Genomic DNA, 16087 nt, shown 5'->3' on the forward strand with positions numbered 1-16087 from the left:
ATTTCGGAAGCATCGGTGACTTCGGTTTAAATCAGGCCTTAAGTTCACGTTTCTGTCACCTTTGATCCCATTTCCTGTCCCCAGCTGCATGGAGATTCACCCTAATCACCGGTATGTGTGTTTGCTTCTATCTCTAGATGTAGAATTATATTTATATCACTTATTTATCAGTGCACATCCAACGGAGCTCCATGTAGGCTGCTGTCAGCTTAGTGTTTGCTGAAGATGAGGCGCATGTCAGGTGGTAATGAGCCCTTGGAGATGGATGCATGGCTGTTTTAGGACTGCAGGGTATAATGGTAAAGCCACGCGATCCGTAACAATTCTTCACCAGGCAGCGGCCGGCAGTATCAACGGGGTAGCACCAGCCTCAGATAAAAGAGAGAGCTGGAGAGGGAGGGAGCAGGAGAGAGAGAGAGAGAGGGAGAGTGATGAGTGAGCAATAGAAAGGAGAAGCTGGGTAGAGGGAGTAAGTAGAGACACAGAGAAGGAGCCGGAGAGGGTGAGACACCGTAGCACATCTAACCAGGGGTGTTTTCTCTTTTTTTTCCCCCCCTCCTCCCTGTTTCCCACCTGGGCTCCCAGCTCCCAACAGGATCCGATGATTACAGGGCAGTTGAGCAAGCCGCTGCTCTCCCTGCGCAGCGACATGAGCGTGGCGGAACTCCGGGCAGACGACAAAGCGGCCACCCCGGACAGCGATCTGAACGACGAGCCCCTGCTCCTGCCCTCTGAGGCCGCGGAGCGAGAGGGCACCCCCAACAAGCTGTACGGTGAGTCGGCTCGCGCCTCCCACCTGCTCACCCTTCTCCTCTATTACAGCTGCTGGCCGAGGTGGCGTTTTCTTTTTGTGCAGCAGGGAGCAGAGTGCTTCCGGTGCTGGGACAGGTGTGAGCAGCGTCAGGCAGCAAAGTTCAAGTGCAGGGAACGAGTCAGTTTGGTTCTTTCTAAAGCCCCGGGCATCCTCGTTATCGTCCTGTAATTCCTATTTGCAACTTCCAGATGAGATAGTTTAAAAAAACTTTTTGTTGTTGTTGTAATTGTTTAAAAGATGCGATCATTTTTATCTTGCGGTCCATTACGAAAGTATTTGTGCCTAACTGTTATATTTTAATATCCGTTTTTTTTTTAAATGGCATTTAAACTGTCTGGATAATTCGATTCTGCACCACTTTCACAATCCTGGTCATTTCCCTTCATTCAAGCAGAGAAAAAACATATTTGTGATTGAGTAGAATTAATGTAAAATCTTATTAATTTATTTAGTGTCACATATTATAGGAATATATCTCGTGCCCATAAAAAGCTAATGCTGTTTTTTCTAAATTATTATAAAGGCTTTCCTCTTGCAGTCATTTATTTTTATTTTTTGTCATTTTTAGTTGCAAATTACCTTTTAAAATCAACAACATCCATCTCGGGGAGCTGCATTATTTTTGTCTTTATCTCATTAACAGTGTTCACACTTTATTTGGCCTAAATCATCAGTGTGTGTGTGTGTGTGTGTGTTTATCATTAGCTGTCATGTGCAGCAATTTAATCACTGTTACAAACCAACATGCATAATTATAACATTTGAGCAAATTATCTTTGGTAATCAGAAAGGCAATCTAGTCTACAAGTTTTTATTTGTGCTGAAATTCTGTCATGAGAAATAACTAGATGTTAACCAATCAGAATTTAAATATTTAATGCCATGGAAATTATTACTTATTTTGAGAAATGTATCAATTTCAATAAATCATTTTAAAAGCTTTCAAGTACTCCATGAAATATTGCACATTTATTAGAGATTATTTATTTTACACATTGTCAATACTAACCTTTTTTAGGAAGTTGAAATGCTTATTAAAGTTTTTGTTTTTTATGGGGATATGACGTGGCAGGAGAAATACCCTGCTCTCAGCTTTAGCCGTTATCTCTTTTGAATATCAAACTATCATGCCTCTGCTTGTGTTCTGACTTTCTGTAAACTGTGTGTGTGTAACGCTGCTCATATCCTGAGCTTGCCAAACATTTGTGAGCTAAATGAAATAAGGAGCGGTGAATTATCACCTTTAATCCTCATCAGCGAGAGTTCAGATGTGCTTCAGACAAAGCTGCAGCCTCTAAACTAGAAGCGAGTCCCACAAGATCTGCTGAAGTGTTGAAATGTAGTTTAATAAGCATCGTCTATCTGACTCCTGCTGTTTTTTACATTGCCTGTCCTTTTGCTAGCATTAATTTAAATGCTGATAAATGCTTTACTCATTATTTATAATACTATTTTAGGTTTTAGTTTCTTATTTTGTGCTTGCTGCATGTGACTGGGTTGGAGCCGCTCTCGGCTAACTTTGGGCTTGATGGTGTCTCTCCGGTGGCAGAGCCCCGGGCCTTGCCGGTGGGGGCTATGGTTTGGGAACGCTTCCCAAATGACCTGTGAGGGGGGGGGGGAGGTATGAGCAGACGTATCTTTTGGCGTTGGATGTAGGAAGGAAGAGGCAATTGGGTGGGTGGATATTAGGGTTGAAGAAGAGACCCAACGTCTTTCCTACTCCCAGACAAACGAGACTTTTCCCATTGTTCCCATTTTGGATACATTTAACTGGAAAGATTGATGAAATGAATCTGAAGGTCTGTCCCTCTGAGTCTGTTTTACATTTGAGTGTATTTGTGTCTAAAGTAAAAGTCTCCTCTCGCTCCATTATCAACACTGTTCAGGTCTTTTTCTATGTGGGTTTGAACTGTGCAGCAACAAATGTTATTCTTTACTCACATTGTGACGAAGAAGGAATGAAGGAAAATTGCATTCCTTCCTGATAGGAAGCTGTGGCTTCAGGTTTGGCGCATCGCTTCCAGGATGCATGCGAATCCTGCTGATCTCCTTCCACTCTCGTGTTGCTGAATGCACCTTTTTGTGAATCGTAGTGAAAACTGATCACGTTTTGAATTTTCTACCGAGCAGAGAACATGCACTTCTTGATTCATGACAGCTGTGGGGATAGCCTACCTGTAGGCTATCAATCTTTATTTGTGCAGGGTGGGCCGAAGAGAGCAGGTCACTCTGTTTTTCATGGATCTCGTGTTTACAGGACAAAAAAAGCAAAACACACAACATAAAGAAGCCTAAACACAACACCCACGCTGCTCCTAGCCGGACAAAAGGAACTTTAAAAAGGGGAAAAAAACGATCAGCAAGTCCACACTCTGTTACCTAAACGTTAAATCTTTCCATTTCTGTCAGACATAACATTTTGGAGTTTCTTCCCACTCTTTAAAGGATTAATTGATCTTGCAATCTAATGCATAAGTGTCTGATCTACAGCAGAAACCATCGAAAAAGTTCCGACACTCCCGGGAGAACAAGATCACGTCCCGGCAGGGCTGTTTGCAAAGGTGTGACAAGCATGCAACCCTGTTCTCTATGAACTGTGATAAAGCTGCACGTCTACGTCGGCCCTGCTGTCCACCCCAACGTTTCTTCCCCACTGAGCTGAGGCGTGACTTTAAAAGTCAGAGGGAGAGGATGACAATGGCAGTCATGTTTGTGTGCACTAAATTGTCCACCTTCCACACCCAATTAATGCTTACCGCGGCGGTGAAAGGGTCGTCCTCCTCCTAAAAGCTTGCCTGCGCAAATAGTCTTCCACTCCAGCTAACAGGGGCTACGAGACACCACAAACATCCTGCCGCCTTGCATTTATTCCGAGCAGAAGTGGACATTAGGTGGGAAAGCGGTGGTTAGTAGGGCAAGCAATTGTTTTTTTTTAGAGGACAAGATGGTGTTGGCTGTGTACAGTTTCTGTCTTCTCTTCTCAAGCAAATCTCCCCCTTTCAAACATCAACAGACAAGATAATAAGACACTCAGGGCACAATTCTGTATTATATTCAGCAACCAAAGGCTCATCTCTTGTCAGTTTGCATTTACTCTCCCAAGGATGTGACGCTTCTATCATCACGCTGTCAGAGCGAGCCGGGCTGGAACGACAGCAGCGCTCATTTTATACACTTACTGTCTGCATCAAATGGTCTGCACTTATACAGATTTTGCCAAAATGGTGGAGCATTTTCTCAAAGGTCGCATCGAGAACCCCCCCCCCCCCCCCCCCCACACACACCCCGCCCCTAAAATGATTCTTTGTATAGGAGGTCATTCAGAGCAAAACGTCCCGAGCGATTGCAGCATCTGCTGCTCAGCGCTTGAGTACGTTCAGGATTTGATTTAATCTGGACTAATCATTTACTGGTCAGGCATACAAGACAATTTGTTTTTATTATTTTTTCATTGTTTCCTGTGTTAATGCAGCTTGAAACACTTTTTACCTTTTTGAAAGTTCCTTGAATTCTTTTTTTCTCCGCAGACTTTAAACGTGTCGGACTCCCGTGTCGTTGCTTTACCTGCATCTTTATGATCCAGTGTTTAACATGAGAGATCAAATGCAGTTGATTGAAAATCAGAAGTTTTTGTGCTGCATATGTTTGATTCCTTTGTAAACACTCACAGAAGGAGAACGCGAACCAAAGACGAGACGTTACGTCAATCCTTTCTTCCATTTTATTAAGTTCAATTTACAGCATGTATTAGATATTATGCATGCTAGTTTATGGCTTAGATATTTCATGCAGAATTCACACACACACTGAAAGAGAGAGCGAGAATAACACACATGCGCTCACTGCTGCAGGCAAGAGTTGTTATTATTTTTGTGTAATCAGCTTAGTGAGCAGGATGCATGGTGGGATAGGCTGCCTGCTGATGCAAAGAGCCTCGTAATATTGTGTGGTGATGTTAAGTAATAAAGTGGTGTAAACCCAGCTCTGAATGGGCCACGCCGAGTAAATAAGAGTGGATAAAGTAGACGGGGGGGGAGAACAGGTCTCTCCCCAGGAGATGGATCTCATTATGAGGATTTCAGCCGTCTGCATGAACTTGAAATCAAGCTGAATGCGTGCCTTTATAAAGCAGGTGTGATACATCTGCTAATGCGCCCACGGTGCCCATGGCGACCGCAGCACAATCGCCGCGTGGCACGGAGGACAGGCCGTCTTCGATCAGCAGAAGGTCGTCCCGTTTCACGTCCCCCGAATGTGCAAGAATGACTTTCAACACAGAGAAGTTATTTTTTTTAAGGAACTTATATTTAAAGCTAAGAAAATCATCTGTGGCTTCGATAGAGGCCTTTCCAAAGAAAAGGTGCGTTACAGGTTCTGTCGCTGTGGAGAAAACAGATTGAATTTCAATATGCAATCATTTCAGTCATGCACTTTCTTTAAGTTGTGAAGTTATTTTCCCCCAAAAAAACTTGCATGTTGTCGCGCTCAATAACCAATATCAATAAGCCTTTCATGCAGAGCTAACACAGAGGCATCGCATCTCCCGGCACGGCCGCGGCTGGTGTTGAGACGTAATTGAAGCTAGCAAGGGTCACATTTTCGAAATAGAAATTACCGTCTTGTCTTTGACTTGCGTGGCGGGAACCAGAGATGCATGCCACGGCCCTCGTGTCCTTCACAAGCCTTTATTATTTATAACGTTCGCTCTTTGAGCAATGACCAGTACTAATGCATAACCTTCTGTCCTTCTGGCTGATTCGCTTCCTTTGAAACCAAAGATTGAGGCAGGAGAAGTGGGTGTACTGTGGAGGATGCATGGGTGGGGGACGTTGTTGGTGAGGAGGGGGGGGGGGGTATACTATAGGGCAGTGGAGATCCAGGCTATTGAGAAGTTATTATGTTTTTTCCCTTTATATCTGAGGAAGTGGAATAACACTGTGATGATTCTTTCCTCCAGAATAGAGTTATGTGCTTCAAAGCAATACCATTTCCCGACATCCCTCCTTCCACTATTTGTCTGCTCTACAAGAATGATATCTTCGAAGGGGCGGCGGGGGGGGGGGGGGGGGATTATTTGCTTGTTTCTACCTTTTCCCACCGTTCTGTAAATATCACTGCGAGGCAGTAACAATGAATATTTGCTCTGCTAAACTAATTTCTGGATAAACTCTGTTTAGCTTGGCAGGTAAAGCTAGGTAAAGATGACCCCCCCCTCCCCCGTGGTGATGCAGCACTGGGGTGATCCATTGTTATTACACCTCTATGACAGAAGGAGCCGGTGAGGAGAGGAGGAGGCTTTGAGGGGTAAGGGGCAGAAAGTGGGACATAGGCAGCATTAGCGCCAGATAGCCTGGGGGCCACGGGATGATGTGTCAGGAGGGACATGTGGGGGTCTCACCCCACACACAAACACACCCCACTGGCTGTTTCTAAACGTCCAGGAGTTTCCCAACACAGCGTGGACAAAGAGACGCTGTTTCAACATCATCGAAGGTCAATTTATGGACGTTTCTGTTATTGATCAATGAGATAATCCAGTTTTAGATTAAGATCGTTGTTGGAAAATTGTGGCAAAAATACCCGTCAAGACTTTCAATAAATAATTTTAAAAGCTTTCAAGTACTCCATGAAATATTGCACATTGATTAGAGATTATTTAAATGTGACTTTCCTCCTTAAATTTCAGGACGACGTGCTGTAAAACAGTCGGTATCCTGAACAGCGACTGACATCTTTGTTAGAAGCTTCAAATTGAAAAATGTCTTTGCGGTTCATCCTCTGTCGACGAATGGAATAAGTCACTGTCAGCACCAGTCACAAAAAATGATTTAAACCCACAGAAGTCTACGCACCTACATTTGATTATTTTAGTTGTTGAAGTCACGATTACGGCTGTAGCTATATTTTGGATTGATTAATTGATTAAATGATTGCTCTATAAAAACAAATGTTAGGTACCACTTAAACCACTGACCAAAATGCAAATCTATTTATGTTATATAATAAATAAATAAAAATGCTCGAAGCAAAAAATGATTTATTATTGCATGGACGAATAACTTGAGGATTTGAACTCTAACCCTGAGAGCTGTGGGTCGACAGAGGTGAGGGGAAGGCCTGTACTCAGCGCAGGGTTGCAGGCAGGCGGCAGGAGAATCCTATTTACAGCCAAAAACATTTAAGTAATAGAAGAGGCGGAGCAATAGTGAATTAGGCGTCTCCTAAAAGGCTTAGAGCGCTCCAGAGCTAGTCTTCATCCTTGAATCCCTCCTTCGCCGATGGCCGTAAAAGGAGGAATAATAATTTGGATTGGAGCTCACGTCTCATGATGTTGGCATTGGTTTAGGAATAAGAGACATGCCTTATCCCAAATCGCCTTGTTAGGATGCCACACAAAAGCCTCCGTCTCCTCCATCCCTGTTCCCTTCTCCGTCCTCATCACTCCATCGCATCTCTCCTTCTTGACCTTTGAAATGGGCATTGCCCCCCCCCCGGTCCCTCTTGTGTTTTGCGCTGCTTCCATGTCCACTCCAGCGTCAAGGGAGAGACAGGTAAGAGCCTGTCAAAGAGCCTTTTGCCTGGAGATCTGTGGTCACGAACAAGAGCACGAGTGTTGGAGCGCTGGATGTTCACGAGTTTATGTATTATTTGCACGCAGATTCTCCACCCATTCGTCACTTCTACTGAACGAGACCTTTTTTCTCCCCCCGTAGGGTCTGCACCCTCGTGCGATGAAGAATCAGGCTTTAATTCTCAGGACCCCCCCCCCCCTGGGGATCGCTTTGGCCTCTTCTGCCTCTTGCCCCGCACTGGGCTCTTAATTAAGGAAATGACAGCCCTCCCAGCGGCAGCGGCATCCATAATGTAACTAATAGTGATACAGGCAGCTACTCCAAAGTCCGTCTCCAGAGATTTTCTATTCCCAGAAACACCATTGAGCTCGAGCAGCTTCTCCACTCAGAGTCTTCTCTGCCGGCCCGGAGGGAGCCGTCTGACTAAGAGCACCTGGAGTTATTGGCAGCTGTTATGCCCTGTGATATTGTTGAGGGCTTTGGTGGGAGTAATGAAATGCTGGGCTAAATTCCCTTTCATTCTGAACAGTTAAGTAATGCAAAGCCCACATTACACCACAAAGGCTGCGCTCTTCAATACAACACCACTTTTTGTTTTCGTTTTATTCTATTTCAGGGCCGCGTTAGATAAATGCAAAGGAACATTTTCTGTCGCTTTCTAGTTTCCTCCACAAAGGAGGTTTTGTAATCGGTTCAGCTTGATTATTCTGAAGGTTACGCAAAATCTAACGGACGGATTAAATTTTTCACCAAAGATGCACCACAGCATTTCCTAGAGGTGATTACATTTTCTGACGATCCAGATCCAAATCCAGATCATGATCTGCAGGAGGGCAGTTTTTGTCATTTTGCCTTCTAACTTTAGAATAAGTTGTTACGGCTTGAGTTATTCTTTCGCTCATCTTTCCATGTGGCATCAACAAAATCCCAGACAATCTGGGACCATTGGTGCGTGGCGTGGTACATTGTTACGCTACGACTGCTTTTGCAGCACAACACGAAGTTTGATGGGAATTAAAAGGGACGAACTTGTAATCTTCTGTCTTTTTTTTTTTTAAATGTGCTCACATCTGAAATGATTTCCCTCAGATTAGATTTTTTTTTTAGCAGCGAAATGATTGACAGCAACTTAATAGCAAACACATGCACTCAGCCAGACATTTTCAAAAGGGCCATTATGAAGATGGGGGGTTGGCTGTTCATCCTGAATAGGCCGAATCGTTACCAGGCCTCTCGCCTACATTTGACAACTTACATAATGCATTTTCCACTAAAATAGCTTAAGTGTTAAAGCTTCTTTTATGGGCAAAAATTGATTCATGAATGCACCGAGGCAAAAGCTAACACGAACACAATGCTTTCTATTTTATTCAGACTGTCAATGTATGAAGCGGCTGCATTAGACAAGGTGGCGTGCTGATTGCTTCATGAAATCCAGGCCAATTGTTTTGTGTTGCGGTCCTTGGGGCAACCCTGCATTAAGACAGGCCCAATGAAGTCAAATAAATATCGCTCTTTGCACCCCACTCCCACTTAACCACCCGCACAATGCGCACACACAGACCCGCTTGCCTTGTGCGGCATTGAAAGCCGCTCTGCAGTGACCACTTTGGTGATCAATGGCAGAGTATCGGCTATATTTCACTGACGTATGTCTGGTGACATTAGAAGGCGATAAAGATAATTATTTCACTTGCAACAAGAAGGTTGTCCCCGAAATCCGCATCATGTCATCTGATTTAATTCATGAAATGAAACACTTTTCACTGCTGCAGGTCAAGGCCATGATAAACATGCAGCGTGGATATAATTAGGAAGAATGACTAAGATAAGTGTGGAACCACTTTTGATACGAGTCCGCCGCTTCTTTCATCAATAAGGCCATTCATTCCATTGTACTCAATGTAACCTGTGTGAATGACATCATCAAAACACTCTTCTTTGTAAATTTGCTCTATTTTTTTTAACCCTTCACGCATATATAAAGCAAATTCATTTTAAAATCCTTCCTTTTTTTTTTAAGAAAAACCAAGTCATACGATAAGATACTAGTAATAAAAAAAAGAATTGGAGATTGACTCACTGGATATTTCTCCTGTCAGCTATTTAATTTAGTTAAAGAAATTACACAAATCCTCTGGGGGGGGGGGGGGGGGGGGGTGCATGTGTATTTATTTATTATTGATTTCCCACCCTGCTATAAACATGTTAACTTTGGAGGCATTTTTGAGATATTGTGAAATGATGCGATGAAAGGCATCAAAGAATTCTTATTCAGTTGAGCTTTTTTTGTTTTATCAGAATAAATTATTCACAACCAATGTCGTAATCATGAGTGATGTCACGCTATAAAGTCTCATTGCTTTATTAGCGTTGAATATCATAATTTAGCCATTGGGTTTTCCTTCAGAGAAATGCTTTAAAGTCCTTGTAAATGAAATCTTTCAAGCTACAGGAAAGAAGTGACCCAACACCTGTAGTTAAATTCACTATAAATGTGAAACTATACAGCAAATTATGAAGATGTCGCCCTTAAGCGTTCATCTGATCTTAATGCCTGATACTCAGCCATGGGATTGTGAACTAGTGATCCATAATGGGTGAAATAATCGGTGGAAAGAGCCCGGCTTGTCAAAATGTAGCCTGCGTTATGAAGCTGATGGGCGGGGAGGATGTGGATCTTCACAGCGCCAGCCAGACAGAGGTGGAAACCAGCAAGAAAAGCAGGCTTCCCCTTGGGCTTCTGCATCAACCGTCCAATGCTCGAGGTTTCCTGCTCGTGCCTTTCGCCAATTATTTGGATTTTATGTAAAGATGAAGTGATTTTTGTTGGCGGACGGGACTTAAATATACTTGACAGGCGATGAGATCTTGCTGTTGGGCGGTACGTTTTTGTCTGGAGCTTTTATAAAGGCCGCTGCATGTTTTACAAAAAAAAAAAAAAAAAACTTTTCATCTATGAATAGAACGACACAATGCAGCAGGACTTTATCCTTTATTTAAAAACTGCCATATTCCATTTAAGAAAATCGATCTCACAGGGGGGAACGTGATGACATTTTTCTAATTCATTGCTAAGATTGTGCTCCTTAACAAGGTTGCGTGCCCTTCAAACGCTTTCCACATGATTGGGTTGACTTCATCTGCAAAATCCACTTTATTCAGGGCAAGAGCCGCTTCATTAAGGTGACAGCACAGTAAAAAAAACACTCTTTCATTTACTTTTCTTAACACATTCAGAACACAATCATGCTTATTAAATTACAGATGGCACATGACCTTTTAATTTGGTAAATTACAAAATTGGTGTTTTTTTAAACAAGTCACTCCATTTTATTATACTTCTAGGTTGACTTGACAGAGTTCATTGTGCTTGTCTGTGCTTTAATTGTATTATTTAAATTACAACGCTCAGTCAAAAAGTGTTTTAATGCTGATTTTTAGAAACAGAATAACTTCAGGTATTCAGGTATTTCTCTAGAACATGTAGCAGATAAATAAGAAGCCATTAAAGTTTAGAAATATATAACTCTGCGTAGTTCATTATGAAATTCTACCAGAGAAGTATGTGACTGTAATATCCTGGTGTTCCCATAACTTTTCCACGCTGTGCACTTGAATCCTGATTTTTTTCCAATCTGTTAGGTTGACGCTTTATATTTCTGGCATTGTCGAGCTGATCCTTTCTGTCACCAATGAAACACTGGAACTTGATATGATCAAGGTCAAAGGCTGAGGATCGGGGCGGATTTTCGAACCTCTTGGGGGGGGGGGGGGGGGTCCAGGTGGTGCGCTGCTTTAAGATTTAGCCAGATATGGATAGCTAGGATATCCAGTTGTCGGTGGCCTTTATTTTCCCTGCAGCACATCAGCAAGCTTATTATCATGTCCCTGTCTGCCCGGTTCCACTCTGCCCTCATAGCAAACAGATCTAATTGTGTCTCACGGCTGCAGGCTCAGAGTGGAATGGGGGGGGGGGGGCTTAGATGAGTGATACTCAGTGATGTAAATGGCTGAATAATATGGCCCCAGCTTTGCGGTTTGGCTCTATCTCTCAGCAGTAATCTATGCCGTCAGGGACCCACCAGTATCATCCTTCATCAATGAGCCGCTCCGCCGGCCGGTAATTTATTCACTGTTACTGCAGCTATTGATAAAGCACTTAAATACAAATTCCCCTTCATTCCCAACTCTTCTCCTCGCCGCCGCTCCATAATCTCCGCTGTTGCGTCACAACATAGTCTGTGTCGGGGTTTTTTTTTTTGTTTGTTTTTTATCTGTCGGTGTTGACGCCTTTCTTTCCCCCCACAGGAGCTCGAGATGGTTCGGTCCAGTCTGACACCAGCAGCAGTCCGTCTGACCAGAGTCAACTGGGCCAGTCCCACCCGGGATACCCGATGGGTCCACAGGTTAGCGAGGAGACCCGCCACAAGCTGAACCCAAATACAGTACATCAAACAATATATATATATATATTCTGTAGATCTGAGGATTTGATTGGCTGTGAGTCCATCTGTCCTGAAACAGGACGGCTTGTCTGGTTTTTGTTAGCAAGCACAAGTTTTTCTTAAACCGAGTGACGTCGGTCTCTAAAATCTCTGCGTCCTGAACCGACTGACAGCCGCCAGCGTCATTCGGCTTCAAGCACCTGCTTCCACACCTGCGGAGGAACGGAGGACGGCCACGAAAGAGGAGGAGGGTACAATGCATGAGGCCCAGCGTGGAGACGGCTTATTCTAGACAGCCATAATGACAAGATGAAGATATTTTAAATGAAATCACTTAAATTTAGTCCGTTTTTCCTTCCACAATGTTCCCCTCCTCCTTCCTTCATCGAGTCAGATTCATTTATAGTTCAAACGTGACGTTGTGAAGATTTCGCCGTCACACATCATCCTTCGATGCACTAATGAGTTCACAGCTCCAGCCCTGTCAAATCCAGCGGGAGGAGCAAAGAGCCTTATGGCCCCCCCCCCCCCCCCCCGCTAATAGCTCAATCAGTAATTGCCTTATCTGATTGGATTTATTGGCCTGGTGGCTCGGCAATGTTTAATGAACATCCATCTCATTAGTGCCGTTCAATGTCACCGCTCCACGCGGGCTTGCACCGCCCCTCTTTAATAAGGCCGTTCTCCGTGTGCTCAGCATTTCTCAGTGACAGTCGATCCTCATCAGGATAAACAAAAGAGGAGACATGAGAGCCGGTTGGACAGGAAATCCCCAGCAAGAGGCAATCGGCTGTAAGCGCCGATAAAGAATGAGCTTAATTAAAAGCGCTTTTCTGATCGTAGGTTTCTCTCGCTGGCCAGAGCTGCAGTTCGGGTGCAAGAGCAAACACGAAAGCATCTCAGGCAGACATCAGTTAGAGTCCGCGCCTCAGCAGGCGCCTCTCAACAGTCCCCATCTAATATATTAATGCTGTCAGAGGAGTCTCTGTGAAGCCAACACTTTGGAGAAACAAAGGCGCTCCGCATGCCGTGGCCAATTCTCTTGTTTCAGGATCAATATGTTTTGATAGATTCTCGCTCCGGAGCCGGATATTGTTCAAACCACCATTACCCGATGGTAGTTTACCCAACATGAATCCACCTTCCTTCCGTTTCCCACTTGCAGTTAGGATGACAAAAGTCTGCGATCTGGGTGATTATAGGCAATTTCTCAGCGCCAGAGCTGCCAAGCAGATAGAAGGGCCTATTCTCCCCCTGATGGGCAGAGAGGCTGGGTACCGCATCCCTTTTCCTGAGGGCTGCTCCCCCCCATCCGGAGCCAAACACACAACCGGTCTGTACGATCGTGGCCCCCCCCCCCCCCAGGAGATGGGTTCTCAACAGCAGCTGTCAGGCCTGCCAAGCACCGTACGGCAGCTCTCCTACGAAACCTATGGTGAGGAGGAACTCTGGACCAGGGATGCTCGTTCACATAGCAACGGCTCAATGTTTGGCCTGGAACATGCGTGTCCACACCTCAGCAGAAGATCACGATCTCTCCAGAACTAGAAGCCCGAAGGTCTCTCTGAAATGCTTTCTCCCACCGCCTCTTTCTCTCCTCGATAAATAAATCAGCCTGACATTCCGTAATTTGCCGTATTGTCTTTTAATGCTATTCCCTCATATGTGAGGCCGTCAAGCCTGGCGATCTCATTTCGTTTGACTCAGAGATGAGACGTTCAAAGCGCTTCTTTGATTATGCGCCGCTTCTATGTGCGTTTTTGTTCAAAATTCAAGATTAAACATGTGTCGCACGTCGCCAGCAAAAGGCTTGCTTTTGTTATTGTCCTTTGGGGGTTTCTGTTGAGCTTCCAAATCATTAATTCATACATTAAAGCTGATGGCAAATGTCATTTTGAATGCTCTCAGAAGCGTCGGATGATGTGCGCTGTTGTTTCAAATCAAAGCAAATGTTGAGAAAGGAGATTCCTACATTGCGCGTGTGATTAGCGCCACCATCGCTGCGTTGTTCTTTTAACGGTTTAGAAACGCAAACAGGTTTTCTTTTGTCCCTCGGTGCAGATATTCCACCCCGAGACGTCTCTGGCCTTAAACCCGCATGACCTCACGCCTTTTAAACTGCGTGTCGGTGTGTGGGTGCAGAAGGTTTGCACCATGCTAGGGTTCATCACGGTGACACACGTGTCACCTAGCAGCACCGGGGCTGGGAGTACAGTGGAGTCTTCGCACCAGTCAGCCCACTCTGTATCCCGTGGAAGCTGCAGACACGCCGTGCAAAACAGAAGCAGATAGCTGACAATTGGAGTTAAAGGCTCGAGAGAGTAAGTCGCGGCGTGGGAGTGCAGCCAGGCTTAACCCGGCGACGTCTAAACTCTACTTTGCCGTGGACACAACACAAAGTGACAAATGGACCTTTAGTTGTCTCATTCCGAAGAATTCAATTTGATGTTTAACCAGTCATTTTGCCGGGTTTTTGCAGAATCTCCTCTATCGCTCCTGTGTAAATTCAGTTTGACATGCCCACTGACATAATTTGGAACAAAGGTTTCATCAGAATGGATGAAATTCAAGCTGTCATTCCCTGCGTGTAGTCGTCGAGGTTTCAGCCACGGCACGAAACTCTCGACGGAAAAAAAAATACGTGTCGGCGAGCATTTTGCAAACCCACTTCATCGAAAAATACATTTGAAGAGATTTTCTGCTGTGTAAAATATCTCAGAGCGATGCGTTTGATAACTTATCTGGTTCCTCTATTGGTATGACTGCACAGATTCCCCTTTAACTAATGTGAATGAACGGAGCGATGCTTTATATCCCTCATCAAAAGAGCGAAGTACTGCTGCTTTGGTGCTACACACTCGTGTGGTACCAGAGATTTGTTCAGTGGGATGAAACATAAATCACTCTGCATCTCTGAGACGGGGGGGAAACTTCAGCTTCTTCACAAAGATTGGGGTTTATCTCTGTCGGCGGCAGCATGTTTGGACTCTGTCACGCTGCGAAGCACAGGCTTCATCTGCAAAACAACTGTATTAAAACGTATTGATTAGTGGGTCGATATCGGCTACGGCTTTATTCGCTTGAATATCCCACGATATGAAATTATGTTTATTAATATAAATAATACATTTATTAAATGTGATGCCCTGTGGATTTTTTTGCCGCATGCACAAGTTACATTCCAAGTCCTTATTATTTTTACGCTATTAAAATTTACATGCGTGAGGAGTGTTGTGTCCATCAACAAATATCTCCTCTTAATTCTCTTATATATTTTGTCAAATCAGAGCATTAATGGGCAGGTGAATAATAAAACGATGATGATTCTTTTGGTGACATGAGAGACTCTAAATTATGATGATGATGACACCGTGTGTGTTTTTTTTTTTTTTGTGTGCGTCTGCTGCAGTCTCTCCTGGTGGCCCAGCAGCTGGCCAACGCAGTCGGTGGCGTGATGTCCGGGGCGCCGCCGGGCATGAGCCAGCCCATCCTCATCCCCTTCAATGCGGGCGGGCACCTGGGTGGGCAGCAGGGGCTCGTTCTTTCCCTGCCCACGGCCAACATCCAAAGCCTGGTGGCTGCTGCTGCTGCAGGGGGCATAATGACGCTCCCGCTCCAGAACCTGCAAGGTAAGAAAAAAGGGCTAAGAAATACACAGACTACAGAAATGTCAAAGTGCCCAGAGAGAAGGTCAAAAATAATCCAGGCGCCGATGGACACTCTAAAGAGACGCCGGTCTCGTGGTCGTGTGAGACTAGCGCATGATGAGTCATTGATCATGTTGACATCGGGAACTATTTTTAATGGATATAATACATTCTGATTCTAACAGGAAGTCCACTGCTTGACATGAAGCTGTTTTTATTTTTCCTTTAATAAAAATGCTCGACAAAGCTTCCGAGCAGGTAAGTGTCCTTTGGGGCTTTGTATTCCAGAAAGCCGGTATCCTCAACTTGCCCGGAGGAGCAACCGTATTAATAACAGGTCAACGTTTCGCAGTGCGGCGCAAAAAACACTTTATGCTTCTATTTTTTTTTTTTTATCTACTTCCACCTCATCTGTCCATCTACACGGCCGTACCTATCCGTGCCTTTTAAACTTTAATGTCCAAGTGTTCTCTTTTGATCATAGTTGTAAATGGTTTTCATTTTAATGTTTAAAACATTGTCTCCATTAGATTGAGGGATTGATGGGGGGGAATCCGTAGGTCATGAATCTTAGATGAGAGAGGCCTCCTAATGTAAAAAGATGCC

General features: G+C 44.3%; 1 protein-coding gene across 1 annotated transcript in view; it reads left to right on the top strand.

Annotated features, from left to right (window-relative positions):
- The first annotated feature begins 601 nt into the window (after positions 1-601).
- The window catches only part of pou6f2 (POU class 6 homeobox 2), a 51519-nt gene continuing 36033 nt past the window's right edge, over positions 602-16087 (top strand). The window contains 3 exon segments of the mRNA XM_068748264.1: positions 602-773; positions 11698-11795; positions 15244-15463. Of these exon segments, the coding sequence (XP_068604365.1) occupies positions 602-773; positions 11698-11795; positions 15244-15463 (490 nt within the window).

Source organism: Brachionichthys hirsutus, chromosome 14 (genome assembly GCF_040956055.1).
Source record: "Brachionichthys hirsutus isolate HB-005 chromosome 14, CSIRO-AGI_Bhir_v1, whole genome shotgun sequence".
NCBI classification, from domain to species: domain Eukaryota; kingdom Metazoa; phylum Chordata; class Actinopteri; order Lophiiformes; family Brachionichthyidae; genus Brachionichthys; species Brachionichthys hirsutus.